The 18,685-nt window shown below is 49.4% G+C and overlaps 1 protein-coding gene and 1 pseudogene across 1 annotated transcript; both read right to left on the bottom strand.

Annotated features, from left to right (window-relative positions):
• Positions 1 to 1,829: 1,829 nt before the first annotated feature.
• On the bottom strand, positions 1,830 to 11,154 carry LOC782787 (cytochrome P450 2J2-like; annotated as a pseudogene).
• Positions 5,520 to 6,063, bottom strand: LOC504858 (small ribosomal subunit protein uS15-like). Its single transcript, XM_010801329.4, has one exon. It carries the CDS (start codon positions 6,031 to 6,033, stop codon positions 5,635 to 5,637), a length of 399 nt encoding a protein of 132 aa, XP_010799631.1. The 5' UTR covers positions 6,034 to 6,063; the 3' UTR covers positions 5,520 to 5,634.
• Positions 11,155 to 18,685: the final 7,531 nt, after the last annotated feature.

Below are 18,685 nucleotides of genomic sequence, written 5' to 3'. Positions count from 1 at the left end.
CAGATTCTTTACCACTGAGCTATGGGGAAAACACAGAAGTGAGGAAGGAAAAGCTTACTATTAATCACAAAGAAGAGATATCTCAAGGTAATGATTTTAGTGCTTATCTGTCTCTGTAAGGGAAGACGAAAGCTCTGGGTCATTGAAATCCTTCCTTAGATATGCATCTTAAGTACCTCGGGGCCCTTGCATCCAAAACACAGCTTGCATCCTCCTGCTTTTCTATCCTGAGTTCCCCTCAGGGCGCGCTGTCCCAGGGACTGCAGACCCGCTGTAAGTGGGGCTTGACTTAGCCCTTCATATAAGGAGATGATGAGTGACGCTTTTTAAGAATAATTGTTATTGGATATAGTTAATTTGCAATGTTGTGTTGGTTTCAGGTGTTCAGCAAAGTGAATCACCCTTCCACATGTAGCCACTTTTTTTTAGATTGTCTTCCCATACAACCATTGCAGAGTACTGAGTTCACTGTGCTATACAGCAGGTTATTAGCCATCTATTTATAAATTGTTCTGTATATATGTCACTCCCAGTCTCCCAGTTTATCCTCCCCACCACCTTATCCCCCGGTAACCGTAAGTTTTCTATATCTGTACTTTGTTTACAAGTCATAGGTACATCTTTTAAATAACGCAAAGGATAAAAGATATTTCTTTCTTAGAAGTCAGATTTATTCAGATATGATTTATATACAACATTCACTCTTGTAAGTATGCAGTTCAATGATTTTTGACAAACACATTCAGTTGTGTAACTGTCACCATAATCAAGATACAGAACATTCCCATCACCCCAAAAAGTTCTCTTGTGTCCCTTTATAGTCAACCCATAACCCTATTCCCAGACCTTGCCAACCACTTATGTTTTATGTCCTATAATTTTGCCTTTCCAAGAATATCACAGAAATGGAATCATATAGTATGTTTTGTTGTGAATGTATATTTTCACTTCTTTTGGTTAAATACCTAGGAGTGAAACAGCTGGATAGTATGGTCTAGTGTTTAATTGTACCGGGAATTGCCCATGTGATTGAACTATTTTACATTCCCATCATCAGTGTGTGAGAATTCCAGTACTTAGGTTCAAGACTTTGTTTTTAGCAATACTAATAAGTGTGTAGTGGTATCTCATTTTGACTTTAATTTGAATTTCCTAATCAAATTATTCTTTTTTAATAAGCAATGTTTGTCTAGAGACACAGTGGGGTGTTTTTTTGTTTTGTTTTTTGGCCGTGCCATGAGGCATGCAGAATCTTGGTTACCTGATCAGGGATTGAACAGATGCCCCCTGCAGTGGAAACGTGGAGTCCTAACCACTGGCCAATCAGGGAAGTCCCTGGAAACAATGTTTTAAAACTTGAGGCATCCTAGGTTGCTGGGGAGATCTTTCCTAGTCATGTGGCTGCAGGGGCATGCACTTCCTGCCTCTGGTCAGGAGAGGGCAGGAGAGGACAGAAAAATGAGCTTCCCAGGTTTTGGACTGTCAGGGCCTGCATCAATAGTATAAAGATGCATTACTGCATTTATGGTTTTTCTCTCTGAACTGCTGAGATGCTACCTCGTGAGACTTGACTCCCCAGATTAATCTTCTAAAGTGATTCAAGGCCACATCTCTTAACCAACCTTATAAAATCCTAGGGACTGAGCTACCCAACTGAACCACATTGGTAGAATCCTTAATAAGTATACCCTCCAATGTCACGCATCAGAGCTTGTGTTAGGGAGAACCATAGGCCACTAAACTGGTAAACTCTGTTCTTCTCCAACTTTTCAGGAGCTGAGAGACTGAGGCAGGTCTTTGTGGGCGACAAGTCTCCAGACTCCAGAGGGCTACAGGACCTCCTCTCTAGGACCTGGATGGGGGCAGTTCAGACGGGACACGGCATAGATCTTCTGGGGCAGGGGCTTCCGGGTGCCCCCAAAGTTGTACTCCAACCTGAGCCCTGGGCTCCGCCCTGGCAGCTGGAAGGAAAAGGTCCCAAGGAGGGTGGCAAACATCAGCAAGAGTTTCATCTGAGCCAGCTAGTCCCCTAGGCACATCTGATGCCCTGGAAGCAGAAGGAAAGGTCATGAGGCAGCAGGTGGTCCTGCAGGGGTCCCATCACACCCCCCACCCACAACCAGTGCTGCACCCCATACCTGCGGAGAATGGTGGGAAGATGTCCCTGACCACAAAATTTCCATCCTTGTCCAGGAAGTGGCCAGGGTTGAACTGTCGAGAGGTCCGCCAACACTCAGGGTCACAGAGCACAGCGGCCAGGTTGGGCAAGATGATGGTGCCCTGCAGAGACGAGCTGGTGTAGCTCAAGGAACTCAGTTGACCCAGCACCCAACCCTGACGCTGGGCTGACATGAGCTCAGAGAACACTAGGTGGGCAGGCGAGAGTCGCCTGGGGCCAGGGAGTCCCAAAAGATTCAGCAGAGGGGCCCTCACAGAAGTGAAGTTGCTGGGCATTACTCTCCTGGCTATGGGGCACCCACCTCCATCCTAAGACTCCCAGCCTGGGCTAGAGACACAGCTCCTGTCTCCAAGGAAGAGGGCCAGTGGCTGGTGGGCATGACCAGAGGGGACCAAGTCCTGCACAGGGCAACAAACAGTGGCAGTGTGTGTGCGAGAGAGAGAGGAGGAATGGAGTGGCAGGCAGACAAAGGGTAAGGAAAACTGAGTAACGAGGCAGAGAGAGAAGAAGAGACAGAAAGCTTCACTCCTTAGAATTAGGGAGAGGAGAGGGTGACCTCTAACCCTAACCTGAGCCCTCACTCTACCTCAAAGAAGTGAGTGACTGGAAAGAGAATCAGACTGATCAGACCAGAGCAGATAGGAGCCAACACTTGCTGTTGGTGACTTCTGCTCCGTACCTCGCAGGCCCTGGGCTGAGCAAGAGGCCCAAGGGGAGCCAGGAAGGGGTTTGCTGTGGCCTCCGGGACCTGGGACACAGCCCCAGGGCTCTGAAGCAGGCCTCCTATTCTGCGGCTCTTTAACCAACACCAGAGAATCAAACCAGTCATCCCTGGGGGACTAGAGAACTGGCCACATGATTCTTGGTTTTGACAAAGACATCTTGAAATTAAAGACAAAAACTCAGCAGTTTGAAGCCTGCACACCAGAGAGAAGCCAATGAGGAGTGCAGAACACAGAGAATGTGTATACTTGCAGAAGCCCTCTCCCCTCTTTTTTCAGTTGATCTACTGAAGCCTACAGGGAGGGGCCTGACCCTAGCCATCCAGACCGACAGGCACCCAGGCCTCCTGACTCCATGGCTTCAGGCAGAGGCTTTTGCACGGGAGGCACTTGCTCCTGCTGCTGCCTAAGCAGGCTGTTTCCTAGTTATGGTTCTGGGACTTCCACCCCACACTCTGTTTTCCCTTCCTGGGATGAAGAAACCTCTGCATTACAGCAGTTCTTAACAACCTCCTTTGGATGCAAAGCCTCCGGGAAAGACGCTCTTTTCCCTTCAGAGTTATTTATGTCCTGTTTTGGGTGAGGTTCTGGACTTCTTGCAAAGTGGCTGAGCAACCTCAACTCGCGGAACTGGCTCAGACATAGCCAGTACTTACTCAACAAGGCCAACCCTCCCTCTCCTCCAAATTATAGAACCATCTGCCTGCTGGGTGCCTCCTGGGGACTTTAGCCCAACTTCTTCCCTGTAAATGGCAGCTTGGAGTTTATAATCAAATAGAATGTCTGAGGAGACGGGCTTGATTAGGGGCCGTTGCTGTTGTCACTGTCACGTGACTGTTGGAATGGTTAAGAACAGTTTAGGAATATCTGTAACATTTAATGATCTACTGCCACGCTTTGATTCTACTTTCAGGAGACATCTCTTGTCCAGGCTGGGAAAGCTGGATATTGATTCCAGGCCGTTAATGGTTCCCTGGAGCTCTTATCACAGAACAAACTCCTAGAATCAATTGGCAAGAATGGGCTATTAATAAGGAAATTTCTAATCCCAGATGGCATGAAACAGACCTGAACTCTAGTTCCCTCTTTTTCAATTTGACCTAATTTGGTATAACTCTTAGACCACCAGGGCCTGGGGCCTCCTACCAGACTAACAGCAGAATGAGTTGATGACATGGTCCTGTCCTTACAATCCAGGAGACATTTAACCTCTGAACCTGATGGTCAAATACTGCCAAGGACTGTTCAGTATTAGCCAACCTAACAGAACAATAGACAATGCAAAGCATCTCCATCCAACATGCTGGCTCATTTACTTTACAAAAATGGGATTTTTGGAGCAATATGAATGGCAGGGAGTATGGTAAAAAGGACAAAAAAAAAAGTTGGAATCAGAAGGACATGAATTAAACTCAGTTAAGTTTCTTACTGTGTGTTTGGGGCAGTTACATGAGCTCTCATAAGCTATCTGTTTAAAAAAAGAATAACAATAGCAACAACATCAAAAAGACAGGATTATTATGAAGAAGAAAGTACATGGAGGCAGGGATCTCAAGTCTGATCAAATTAATAAGAATTTAATGATCACATCCTGCCAGGCCCTTGCAATCAAGTCTGCCCTGAACCACGGTTGTAAGAGTTGAACAAAGATTCTCCTGATGGAGAAGATTGGGCTTCCATACCTTCTCTCTCACCATCATTTCCATAGTGTACTATTTGTACCATCAAGGCTTCCAGCAAGAACAAGCTGGAGCATCAGTGCTGAGCCAAAGCCCCTTTCTGAGGGAAGGCTTGGGGCTCTAGCCATCACCTCCATGCACTGGGTGCCAAGATGAGAGACTCGGCCACATCTTTATTAAAATTGGCAACCTTACCATCTGTGCTTCTTTAAAATGACACCCCACTCCCCAAATGATTCTTGATACCTGGCATCCACTCCCCATGAAACCCTCTCTCCTTGAGGGTGGGCTGTCTGTAGTGACCCACTTCTGGCAAATAGAATATAGCAAAAGTCATGATATCATGTGAGATTAGGTTACAAAAAGACTAAGGCTTCTGTCTTCTCACTTGCTCTAATGGAGTTCAGCTGTTTTAAGCTCCCCTCTGTAGATTCCCAATGTCAAGAAACTGAGGGTGGCCTCCAGCCGACTGCCCAGAATCAAGCCTGAAGGTGTGGGACCTCCCTATGGAGCCTTCAGGGGAGACTGCAGCTGCAGCCCAACAACTTCATCATAGCATCATGAGAGATACTAAATCAGAGCCATCTAGCTAAGCAGCACCTAGGCCCCTGACCCACAGACACTCAGATCTCTGACTCTCTGAAATGCTGTTGTTGTAAGTTGCTAAGTTTGGAGGTAATTTATTACATAGCAGGAAAGGTAGGCTTCCCAGGTGGTGCTAGTGGTAAAGAATCCACCTGCCAATATGGGAGATATAAGAGACACAGGTTCGATCCCTGGGTTAGGAAGATCCTCTGGAGGAGGGCATGGCAACCCACTCCAGTATTCCTGTCTGGAGAATCCCAGGGACAGAGGAGCCTGGTGGGCTACAGTCCATGGGGTCACCAAGAGTCAGACAGACTGAAGCAACTGAGCATGCAAAGAGAAGTAGACAGTTAATTCTTTTTTTTTTTTTCTGTTAAACAATGATTTTATTGCTTTAGTATAATACACAAATTTATGCAACCAGGGCAGAGGCTGTGGATGACTCGTATTTCCAATTAGGGGGTAGGACTCATTTGGTCTTGTAGTATCGAGCTAACCGGTGAATACGGCTCTCAATCAGAATCAGATGGAATTTAGCATCTTTATCCTTTCTGTTCCTCTCAAGATGCTTCCGAAGAGCAACAGCTTTCTTAATTAAATGATAGAGATCCTCAGGGAGATCAGGAGCAAGTCCTTTGGACTTAAGAATTCTCAAGATTTTGTTGCCTGTCACAAAACGTACTTGTGCAACACCATGAGAGTCTCTCAGGATCACACCGATCTGTGAGGGAGTCAGGCCCTTCTTGGCCAGTTTGTAGATCTGCTCCTTCACGTCGTCAGAAGTGAGCTTCAGCCAGGTGGGGACACTGCGGCGGTAGGTCAGAGCCGACTGGGACAGGCCCTTCCCGGGAGCGTGCATGCGACCCATGATGGTGGCGGTGTGGCAGTAAAAGGCGACAGTTAATTCAATAAACATCTTTTACTTAGGATCTGTATGACAGTCATTGTGAAGACTGAATGCTGTAGTGGACACAAATCCCTTAACACAGTAAGGCTTGGCAGAGAGTAGGTAACTAGTTATTAGAAATTATTAGAACCCATTTCATGTCAGAAACCTGTCTCAAGTTGGATCACCAGAGAGCTATAAACCTCAACTCTATCTTTTTTTTTACTCCATACAAAAATGTATTCATGTCAAACTTACATCATTTAAAATGAGTTAGAGGTTAAAATTAAAAAAAATAAAATAAAATGAGTTAGAGGTAAGAAGCTACTATTTGGAAAAATATTCCTGTATCTTTTAAAAACTCCTACTTAAGGCACCACTCAATATATATTGTCTACTGGCCTTCAAAAATGTGTTATGAATGATGATCTTCATAACTTCTTGGAGGATAAGCCAAAGTTTTCCTCATACAGGTATGCTTGCTTTTATTACATGAGAGTCATAACTAATTTGGATTTCCTCTTTTGCCTTGACCCCAGGGTAGCTCAGACTCAAGTTTATGTACATATACAGTAGCTGTTTTCAACCTAAATAGTTTTTAACTTTATTTCTCTATCTCTCCTTATTCAGTACTTGTCCTTTTAACCTCTAAAATCACTGAGGATGGTGATTGCAGCCATAAAATTAAAAGACACTTGCTCCTTGGAAGGAAATCTCTGACAAACCCAGACAGTATATTAAAAAGCAGAGACATTACTTTGCCGACAAAGGTCTGTATAGTCAAAGCTATGATTTTTTCCAGTAATCACATACAGATGTAAGAGTTGGACAGTAAAGAAGGCTGAGCACTGAAGAATTGATGCCTTCAAACTGTAGTGCTGGATAAGACTCTTGAGAATCCCCTGGACTGCAAGGAGATCAAACCAATCAATCTTAAAGGAACTCAACCCTGAATATTCATTGGAAGGACTGATGATGAAGCTGAAGTTCCAACACTTTGGCTACCTGATGCGAAGAGCCAACTCATTAGGAAAGACCCCGATGCTGGGAAAGATCAAAGGCAAAAGGAGAAAGGGACGACAGATGATGAGATGGTTGGATGGTATCACTGCGGGGAGCGAGCTCCGCCTCTGGCAAAGGTCATGAGGAAGGAGGCTTGGCACACGCAAAGGCGGGATCAAGCCTCAGGAGTCTCCCTGGAAATTCTCGAGCAATCTCCCCCCAAAACCAGAGTCTGCCTACTTTCTGCTTTGTGCTTTCACCTACACCTCTGACTTTACGGGGGGCTGTCCCCCACTACCTCTCTGAAAAAAGTTAGCTTACAGCTCCAGTTAATAATTCCTGGGTGTGACAGTGTTTAACCTACAAACTCCTTTGGAAATCCTCTAGCCTGCCTGAATAGGTTTTTCCGGCCTCATGTGATTGTTCAGAGCCTCCCAACTGTGAGAGGCAGGAGATGTTCTAAACTGTCTAAACACAGATTCTTTTGAGTAGTTAAAAGATTGATTAGAAATTGTATTGGTGAAGGGATTTTCACTTCTTGGGCCAATGTTTGCTGCTAAGTTTCCATATCCCTTACCTGCTGTGTCCCTGGCAGTGTATTGATTAATATAATTGGTGTAAGTAGTAGCTTTAATGTTTGTAACCTGGGACCCTTGAGTTAATTCTTTTTCTTGTTATAGCCCACCACACCTTTGCGCTGTAGGAATGCAACTTTATCTAATGCTTTTGGAGGGTGGCTCCTGACCAATCACCTTTAGAGAAAAATAAGTTTTCTGAAGAAAAGGTCTTAAAATGTTAACAGGCCTCCGGGCCAGAAGATGATGCAAATCACCTAAGCTTTTGCATATGATAAGTTTGCAGGAAGAAAGCCTGGTTTGCTGCAAGACTCTACCCCTTCCCCCATTATCCTCTATGCATAACTTAAGGTATAAAAACTACTTTGAAAAATAAAGTGCGGGCCTTGTTCACCGAAACTTGGTCTCACCATGTCGTTCTTTCTCTTACCTTCTGGCTGAATTATTCAGCCTCTTTTCTCCACTGAATTTCCTCACTGAGCTATCCTCATTCTATTACTCTTTATATCCTTAATTAACGTTTAATTAAGCAGTTGTTTCCTGATCCTCGCCGACGCCGTCCCCGCTTCGAATACCCTGGATCAGCCAGGGCTGGTCCCCGGCAGTATCACCAACTCAATGGTCATGAATTTGAGTGGACTCCAGAAGATAGTAAAGGACAGGGAAGCCTGGTGTGCTGCAGTTCATGGGGTCACAAAGAGTTGGACCTGACTTAGCGGCTGAACAATAACAGCCTCTTAACCTAATTATAAAATGAAAGAAACTAGACAGGCATTTCCAAGGACATAATATAAAATGCAGACCAAGCCTAAGGCACATAAAGTGCAAATGGCCTAAAAGTTTATAAGAAGGGTTAAGAAATACAAAACACCCATTTGGTGGAATATTATGCAGCCATTAATAGTGATGTGGACCAATTGTGTTCAAACTGTGGTCCTGGGACCCAAAGCATCACCACCACCTGGGAACCTGTTAGAAAGGTAAATTCTCAGGGCTCACCCCCAGTACTCTGGGAATGGAGCCCAGAAATGTCCATTTTGGGGCTTCCCTGGTGGCTCAGACAGTAAATAATCTGCGTGCAATGAGGGAGACCCAGATTTGATCCCTGGGTCAGGAAGATCCTCTGGAGAAGAGCATGGCTACCTACTGCAGTATTCTTGCAAGGAGAAGCCTGGTAGGCTACGAGTCCATGGGGCCACAAAGAGTTGGACACAAGTGAACACCAACACTTTATTTCTTTCTAATGTACATTTTAGTAAGCCCTGCAGGTGATTCTGGAAGTTTGAGAACCAATACTGAAGAAGAATCAGAATAATGAGTTAACTGACGTGAAGGATTCAGAATTACGTATTCAGCATAATCATAGATATATAAAAAATGTGGACAGGAAAGATTGGAAAGAAGAACATTAAAATATGTGCAGGGGTACTTCTGAACAGTGCAGAACATTTAAAAATATCCCTAAATGAGTATATTCTTTCACAATCGTAACCTTCTTGTCTGGAAAGCCATAGATGGAGATGGATGCGTGGATGATTGACAGAGAGCCGGCAGACAGGCAGAAGCTGGAGCGGGTGGCTGTGCTGGGCAGGCTGTCCAGCAAAGGGTGCTTTCTGCAGGTGCTGGATCAGTCATGAGGTCACACGGGGGCCACCTACCTTGGGCACAGGATGGCCATGCACATGAGTGGAGGTCACACACTGGCACACGGCACTTATGCAACACTGCTGAGGCGCTGTGCCTCATGGAGGAGGGTGCAGATGTGGGGCAGTTGCTCGTGGTCCTTGTAGCAGATGGCTCCGGAGGTGCCCAGCACTGTGACCAGTTCCTGCTGCACCCTCTCTGCCGGCAGCTCCGCGTGGGTCCCAGGACGGTGCTGCAGCCCAGCCTCCCCACCGTCCTGGTCTGCACCCAGAGATCACCATGGAGACTCAGGGCACCCAGAGATCACCATGGAGACTCAGGGCACCCAGAGATCACCATGGAGACTCAGGGCTCCTAGGTCGCCCCACCTCACTCAGCCACCCTTGGTCCCAACAGTGACAGGCTCTCTCTAAGGCGGAGCTCGTGAACAAGATTTTGCAGGGTTTGCTTCTCCAGGGGTTCTGGAGGGAAGGAGAAGGATCCATATGTGAATACCCACTGTGTACCAGGTTTTCTATATACAAGGAGTCCTATGGAGTAGGAACGGTTTTCTCCATTTTACAGACAGGAAAACTGAGGCTGCGACCAGACAGGTATTCTGCTGAAGGTCACAAGACTGGTGGAACCAGGATGTGAACTTAGATCGTGGTTAGTCGGTCCCTGAGAGAACTCTAGCCACATTTTCTTTGTGATCTTGAGTACAGGGCCTGGCACTTAGAGGTACTGAATCAGTACTGAATGAGTGAAATAATACCACCTCATCTCACACTGGTTCTAAGTGGTTGAATTACTTACCCAGGATCACTCACTAAGTAGCCAGGAATAGAAGTCCCCTCCCTGCCCCCTCTCCCCCTTCTAATTCAAAGTCATGAACACTTCCCACACCACAGGGGTCAGAGCAGGGGCCCCCTTCCCAGGGCTATAGACCAAAGCCAGTGATGGGGGCCAGTGCCTTCAGCCCAGAGGCCCACAGCCCAGGGGCAGTCAGCAGGGTGTACCCACTGGCCCCCTTGACCTGGATGGCTCCATATTGGATCATGTAGATGAGCACCCAGTACAGAGTGGTGCCCGTGGTGTCAGTGCCTCCCAGAAACAGGCCGACCACCACCTGGATCAGGTTCTCTTCATTGAATGTGGAGACAGGGTCGTCCGTGGCCTAGTGGGTAGGCGGTGGAGAGGGCAGCTCCAGGTCTGAAGCTCTCCTTTAACAGAGCCCTGGGGTCTCCCTGAGTGAGGCCTGGCCAGTCCCTAGACTTGTGACCAGAATTCTCTGGGTAGAGGGAACTGCCCCAGGGGTGCTGGCTCTGACATCAGCTAGGTCCCCTGCTTCCCACCCTACCCATGTCTGCAGGAGCCAGCACTGGCCTGGGAGAAGAAGGGAGGAAAAACCCAAATGGCGGCTGCTTTGGTGAGCTCTGAAAGATTTGAGGCCAGGGTGAGGACCTGAGGCCATGGCTTTGAAATGAGATGCAGCTGGGAAAACTGCCCCTCTGCACCTCCCTCCAACCCCATCCCTCCCCCTGCTCCGGCCCTCCCCGCCACCTCCAGCCCTCTGCAGCCCTCTCAGGCCCACCTTGATGATCTGGGCCAGGTAGCAGCTGATGAAGTCCTTGGGGGCTTCAGATGTCCTGAGTTTGTGCCTCATGATCTCCCGGTGGATATAGCCCCGCACAGCCTTCTGGTACCTAAACATCTCCCGGTAGGGGCCAGGCAGGCAGCGGAAGGCCCAGGGGAACAGGTCGTTTAGCTGTGGGGTAAGAGGCCTCCCCAGGGGCTGCTCAGGTGCTGGCACTGAGTCAGGGGAACTGAGAACGTTGTTGGGGATGCTGAAGGGGGCTGAGACCTCTGATGTGGGCATCCCAGAAGGAACCCAGAAACAGGCCCTGTGGCCCTCCCCCTGCCTAACTGACACTCACCTGGCTATGCCCTGGCTGAGGCCCCTGCCTGCATCAGACCCGCAGCTGTCCAATGACCCGCACACCTGCCTCCTTGACAAAGGCCAGGCCAAAGTTGGTGGCTTAAATCAGTTCCTGGAAGAAGGGATCCTCCGAGAGGAAGTGGCGGCCGAACACGAGAGCCCCAGTGACTCTGGCCGTGGATCTGACAATGGGTGCCTGAGGGTCAAAGGGTCCACCTGAGAGCAGAGGGGCAGGGCTCAGAGTGAGGAGGCAGAGAGCACTGCGCCGAGCGCTCCTCCAGGCTGTATATGGCTGCTCATCGCATCATTCATTCATTCTCAGTCCTCGGTTGTTCCCTCAGCAAATGATTACTGAGCACCATCTATGGGCCAGGCTTCGTGATACAGGTGCTGGGTTTGCAAGGAGAGGTATTGGAGACACACACCACTTTAAACACACTAGAATGTGGGGCAGGTGTGTCCCAGCTGGGAGCAAAGGATGCAAGGACCTGGGATTCGGGGAGGGCTGCTTAGCAGGTGATGTCAGCCAGGTCTGAGAGGAGCTGGGGTTTCTCACAGGGAGGGAAGGGGTGTAGATTAGGATATTCTAGAGGAGGAAGAGCATGTGCAAAGGGTCTGTGGTGTAAAAGGCCCGAGATGTTGGGGGAGGACATTTCCCCATCTGTAGAGAAGGGCTTCAGGCTTCCCCAAGGACTGGACATTATGGGCCTGTGTCCACCTACCTGCCCACACTATAGAAATTCCTGATTTACTGATGTAGCGTAAGTCCCCTCCTGGACCTGCAAAGGGTCCACTCCTCTACACTTGCACACGCACACACACACACAGTTCAGCCTCCCTGCAGGAGTGTGCTGCGTGCTGCAGGGATTGGGGGGCTGTCCAGGCCGCTCCTCACCCTGTTCCCAGTGGAAGGCCTCGACCAGCCCTGCTGCCTCTTCCTGCAGCCTCAGCTCCAGCGCCAGTGGGCCTCAGCCCAGCCCCTGCAGCGCGGCCAGGCAGAAGCGTCTCTACTGCCGCCGCGTGCGCCCACTGCTGCAGATGACCCCTGGGTCAGGGGTGCGGCACGTCCAGCAGTCCCTCCCAGCCTCCCTGGCCAAAGCTGCCTGGCTCGCACCCAGGTGGGGAGGGCAGACCCCTGGCGGCCTTCCCAGTCAGCTCTGGGATGGTGCTCTGGCTGGCCAGCCGGCCAGTGAGGGGTATCTGCGGCTCGTGGGATCTGTGAGCCTGGTGCCGTCCAGGCTCAGCTGTGCCCTCCTCCCAGGCTGCCAACCTGATTTTTCCTTTAAGAGTCCCCACAGGAACTGGAGGAGGAGATAAAGAAAGGAAGGGAGGACAGGGCCTGGAGGGGAGAGCAGGGGGCGGAGAGCATTTGCTGAGCCAGGTGCTGTACTGGGCACCTTTGGGTGTGTGGCTCACTTAACCTCCCCCCTGCCCTGTCCCTGGGAGGCGAGAGCAGTCAGTCTCCCCATCTAACAGATGGGTACACTGAGGGACAGGGAGTGAGTGCCTCGTCTGGAGTGGAGCTGAAACGACCCAGGTCTTTTTAACCCCCTGAACTGGTTCCTCCCCATGCCACCCCCGCCCCTCGCACAGGGTTATCTGAGGAGACCTGAGTCCTCCCAGCAGGTTCCTCCATGTCAACAATTCTGGGTCACCCCACTGGACCCCTGTGTGCAGTCACCACCCAGCCACCCCGTCCCCAGCAGGAAGGGCAGCCTTGCCTCTTTCTCCAGCTAGGTCCTGGAAGAGTGGGGTGAGGGGCCAGCCTGAGAGCTGCTCTGAGTGGGAGACCAGGGCTTCCTTCCGCCTGAAAGCTGCACAGCACCACCACCGGCGTGGGGCCAACCCACACTGTGAACACGTGGCCATGAGTCTGGGCCAGCTGCGGAGAGACAGGGTCTCAGGTTGCAGAGACAGCTCAGCTGACCCCATTCTCTGCACCTTCCTTTTGGCATGAATCCCCTCCTTCTCACACCCAGTACTCACCTTCTCAGAGCACTCACCACCCATTCATCAGATAAGCCAAACCCCGGGTTCCCACAGCGGGGGTGCCAGCGGGGGTCACATCACAGGCTCCCTGTGGGCTTAGCATAGTCAGGGCCCAGCACTTACACACGTGGTGTCTGATCGTTGAACCTCAACAACCCTGGGAGTTGGGTATGTTCCACCCATTTTACAGATGATATTAAATTATCACTATACTTTCTCCAGAGCTTAGTGTCCGGTGTGGCCTTTACACAGATTACTTCAGCTTTAGCGCACCATCAGTGTATATATGAGGCACGTATTTTATGACAATGGAGGCCAGGGAATTCCCTGGTGGTCCTGTGGTTAGGATTCCATGCTCTCACTGCTGGGGGCCAGATTCAATTCCTGGTGGGGGAATGAAGATCCCACAAGCTGCTCAGCACAGCCAATAAAACAAGAAGAAGAGGAAGAAGAAAGAGAAGAAAATGGAGGCCAATAAAGAAAGTGAAAGACCAGAACCTCACACCCAGGACCCATGACTCTCAGTGCAGTGCTTTTCGGGGAGCCTGGGAATCATGGTTATCGCATATCTTCAACCAGAATTTTTAAGAATACTTAGTTGTCATCGATGAGAGTTGAGCCTTGTCATGCAGAAGGGAATTGTCTCCAGCCCTCCAGCTCTCATGGGAAGTATGGACTGATGCTGAAGGTGAAGCTCCAATACTTTGGCCACCTGATGCGAAGAACTGACTCATTCGAAAAGACCCTGATGCTGGGAAAGATTGAAGGCCGGAGGAGAAAGGGATGACAGAGGATGAGATGGTTGGATGGCATCACTGACTCAATGGGCATGAGTTTGAGTAGGCTCCAGGAGTTGGTGATGGACAGGGAAGCCTGGCATGCTGTAGTTCATGGAGTCGCAAAGAATCGGACACGACTGAGCGACTGAACTGAACTGAACTGAACTCCAGTTCTCAGTAACAAATCAGTTTTGGCCTGGATTTCAAACCCCTCTCCTTGCAACAGAAGCCCTTCTACTGGTGGGATCCACCCAACCCAGAAAGGGCCTTACTGCCACAGCATTACTTGAGTATACCCTTGGGGGTCCCAATCTCCCCAATTCCCAACCCAAGTGGCTTTTCAGAAAATGGCTTCCAGCCACAAACAGTACTGCCTTGGAGCAGAGTCTGGTGAAAGAGTGTTCTCCATCTCGTTACATTGGCAGTGGAGCTCTGCCTCAGGATCCTCTTGGCTGAGCTCTGGGCAAAGTCCTTACACTCTGTTTGCAGTCCCCCAACAGCCCTGCACTGGATAGATGAGGAAACCAAGGCTCGAGGCCATAATGTCGGTGAACGGCAGGAGCAGGATCCACCCTGATGTGTGTCTGAGCCCAGTTCCTTACTTCTAGTGCCAGGCTTTCTTCCTGCAAACTTATCATATGCAAAAGTTTAGGTGATTTGCATCATCTTCTGGCCAAGAGGCCTGTTAACATTTTAAGAAACTTATTTTTCTCTAAAGGTGATTATTCTAAAGTCAGGCGCCACCCTCCAAAAGCATTAGATAAAGTTGCATTCCTATAGGGCAAAGTTGTGGTAGGCTATAACAAGAAAAAGAATTAACTCAAGGGTCCAAGGTTACAAATATTAAAGCTACTACTTCCACCAATTATATTAATCAATACACTGCCAGGGTCACAGCAGGTAAGGGATATGGAGACTTAGCAGCAAACATTGGCCCAACAAGTGAAAAACCCTTCACCAATACAATTTCTAATCAATCTTTTAACTCCTCAAAAGAATCTGTATTTAGACAGTTTAGAACATCTCATGCCTCTCACAGTTGGGAGGCTCTGAGCAATCACATGTGGCCGGAAAAACCTATTCAGGCAGGCTAGAGGACTTCCAAAGGAGTTTGTAGGTTGAAACACTATCACACCCAGGAACTTTATTAACTGGAGCTGTAAGTTAACTGTTTTTTCAGAGAGAGGTAGTGGGGGACAGCCCCCCTGTAAAGTCAGAGGTGTAGGCGAGAGCACAAAGCAGAAAGTAGGCAGACTCTGGTTTGGGGGGTAGATGCTCGAGAATTTCCAGGGGTACTCCTGAGGCTCGATCCCACCTTTGCATATGCCGAGCCTCCTTCCTCATGACCTTTGCCATGGGCGGAGTTCCTCATGCTGGATCCCAGCAGTGATAGAATTCCAGTTGAGCTATTCCAGATCCTGAAAGATGATGCTATGAAAGTGCTGCACTCAATATGCAATATGCCGGGAGATGGCTCCCGGCACCTGGGCTGAGGGGGAGGGTCCGTGTGCCCACCCCTCCGGAGGGCCTCCAACTCAGGACAGATTCCCTACCTGGAGCAGCGTTGCCGGGTGCAGCTGAAAGCTTAGTTGCCACGGGTTTCCAAGGATGGGGAAGGGGAAGGGATCAGGAGGAAGGTGGTTCCTTTCCCAGTAGATGATGCTGAATTTCAGGAGCAGGAAAGAGGCGGCCAGTAAACCCAGCCAAATGAGCAGGGGGCACATGTCGGGCCTGCACCTCCCTCCCCTTGGCCTCCAGCCCTGGCTGCAGTGCGCCCCAGCCGTTTCTTTAGTCCTCCCTGGCCACCCTCCTCTCTCCACTGCCTGACCTCTGCTTTTATGCCAGCACTCTCAGGCAGTGTCATGCAGGGAGGCAACCCCAGGAGTCTTCTCATAATGGAATAAATCCATTTGGTCACACCAGTCACACCCAGCCTGCTACTCAGCAGGGCCACAGGGCTCTGGCCTGCAACAGGTTGGGACACCTTCACTCCCAGAGCAGCCTCACCCCTGGCCCGTGAAGCTCAGCCCCTCTCAGTTGACTGCCCAGGTCAATCCAAGGAAGACGGGGCAGTCACTGGCTGCGGCATGGTCTCCCTGCAGGAGATGCTCTTCCGGCTCAGCACGACGCCAACTGGGCTTGACTGTCTTGCTCCCCTCTGCCCAGGTGCTAAGCAGCCTCTCTGGAGGCCCCACCAACCTCCCAATCCCAGCCCCATCCTCTAGCCAGTTGGGACTCTTTACCTGCCCAGGGGTGACCACGTTTGTCACTTGTTGCGTTCTGTAACCTCTGCTTTTATCTCAGTTATCCTGGAGTCAGATGGTGAAGTCTAAATCCTAGTCCTCCCCTCACTGGCTGGGGACCTTGGGCAAGTTTTCAGCCTCCCCTGCCTTGGTTTTCTCATTTGTACGATGGAGATGTTAATTTTAGGCACGGCCTCAGAGAATTGTTGTGCCAGGTGTGGAAGGAAATAAATGGTATGCTCGAGTAAACTGAGGATAGTTTAATGAAGAGATGATGCAGGGAGCTTAAATCAGGTGCTCTGTGAACCTAGAGGGGTGCGATGGGGTGGGAGGTGGGAAGGAGGTTCAAGATGGAGGGAACATATATATACCTATGGCTGACTCATGTTGATGTATGGCAGAAACCTGCACAATATTATAAAGCAATTATCCTCCAGTTACAAATAAACAAAAGTTAAAAAAAAGATTTACAATGGTGTGTGGGCAGGGGTTAGGGGAATCACAAGGCACAGTGCAGTGCTCAGGGCAGCCACGTGGGGGAGTCCTGTCCACTAGAGAGGAGATGCCTTGATTAATGGATGCAGACTTTGAGTTCAGGAAGATGGAAAAGTTCTGGAGATGGATGGGGGAGATGGCTGCACAGCAGTGTGAATGTACTTAACGCCACTGAACTGTACACTTCAAAGTGATTTAAATTGTAAGCTTTATGTTGTGTACATCTTACCCCAATTTTTAAAAAAGAAGTCAAGGGACGGAGATGTGAGCAGATCCTGGAGCCCATCGTTTGGTGGAGACCCCCCAGCAACTCTTGGTGGGTCACTGACCAGAGCTCTGGCCTTCAGTAGTGGGATGTAGCTGTTTATGGCAACCCTGCAGGAAATAAATACCCCATCCTCACTCTGCTCCACCCTCTGATGTCTCTAAAGTAATGTGCCTCCCAGTCTCCTATTGGTCAAATCCAATTAAAAACTGTAGAGCGAGAAACCCGGTAGCAAACGTAAAGTTGTGCTGCTGCTTTGGAAACAATCTAGTCCCAGATGGTTCATCACAGCTGTGTGATCCAGCAATTCCACTCTCTAGGCATACACCCAAAAGAAATGAAAACATGTGTTCACACCAAGATGTGTACACAAGTGCTCATGGCAGCATCATTTGTAACGGCCCAAAATGATGAATGGTCCTCAGACCTCACTCTGCATGTGGAAACTCTTCACTCCCTCCGTCCCCACAGTCAGTGCTTCTTCATCTCTTATGCCTTCATTCACACAGTTCTCTCTGCCTGGAGGCCCTTCCCACATGTCTCCTCCTCTGGAAGTTTCATCTGTCTTCAAGGACTATCTCATCTGGATAGAATGACAAGGATGCTCCCCCCACAGGACTGTTAGGAGGATGAGCTGAGACAATGCGAGATAAAAGTGCTTGTGAATAACGTACATGCCAGTACAAATATTGTCACTGCTGCAGTTTCCACAAAACTACCGCCTTCTGCTTTTCATACATTGCCTTCCCCTCTCCAACATGTCATATTCCTTCTTTCTCAAATTATTGCTTAAGAGATTAAGTGTTAGTGTGAAGTCGCTCAGGTGTGTCCGACTCTTTGCCACCCCATAGATGATAGCCAACCAGGCTCTGGGTCCATGGAATTTTCCAGGCGAGAATACTGGAGTGGGCTGCCATTTCCTTCTCCAGGGGATCTTCCCAACCCAGGAATCGAACCCAAGTCTCCTGCATTGCAGACAGACGCTTTACCGTCTAAGCTACTAGGGAAGCTTAAGAGATTACACTTCTCTAAATGCCTCTCGAGCCAACCTCCCTAGTCTCTATCCACTCGCTCCAGACACCCAACCATCACCCACGATGGTCTTCATCTTGCTCTGGCTTGACTCCTTGGCTCTGCTAACTAAGTGTGCATCCACTCCAGTTTTTCTACAATATGACATGTTCCTAAGGGCAGATGCCTTATCTCCCCCTCTTTGGGTTTCTCCAACAGTGTCACCCGATTGCTCAGAGTCCCGAGTTGCCATTAGGTGATGTGGACTCACTAACAGAAGGACTGGTAGCCCCCGAGGCCAGTCCCAGGGCACTTAACATTCCTGTGTGTGAGCAACCAGTGTCCCCTGCATGAGTGCTCCTCCATGGTGGTCCTTCCTCACATCTAGACTTCAGCTTCATTCCCTTCTCTCCCTACTGCAATTGGGGGGGAGGGCTTGCAGTACCTCACATGTAACCTGGTACACCCTTCTGAGTGAATTCAGGTGGTTTTGGCGGTTTGGGTATGTGAGGATGGTGTTCTGGGGGTGGCTGGGGTGGGTGGTGCTGGCGGTCATGAGGGTTTTAATAGAGGCTTTTGCACAGATGCAGGGAGTTGGTCAGTGGCTGTGGTGGTGGCTCTGGTTTTGGAGATGGTGGTAGGATAGAAAGATGGGTCTGTCATCTGCCTTGTGACCCACTGACCACATTCCAGTCAGGTCCAGATATATTCTG

Source organism: Bos taurus, chromosome 1 (assembly GCF_002263795.3).
Source record: "Bos taurus isolate L1 Dominette 01449 registration number 42190680 breed Hereford chromosome 1, ARS-UCD2.0, whole genome shotgun sequence".
In the NCBI taxonomy this organism is placed as follows: Eukaryota; Metazoa; Chordata; class Mammalia; order Artiodactyla; family Bovidae; genus Bos; species Bos taurus.
The sequence above is the reverse complement of the archived record's forward strand: the minus strand, read 5'-3'. Positions and strand labels throughout refer to the sequence as shown.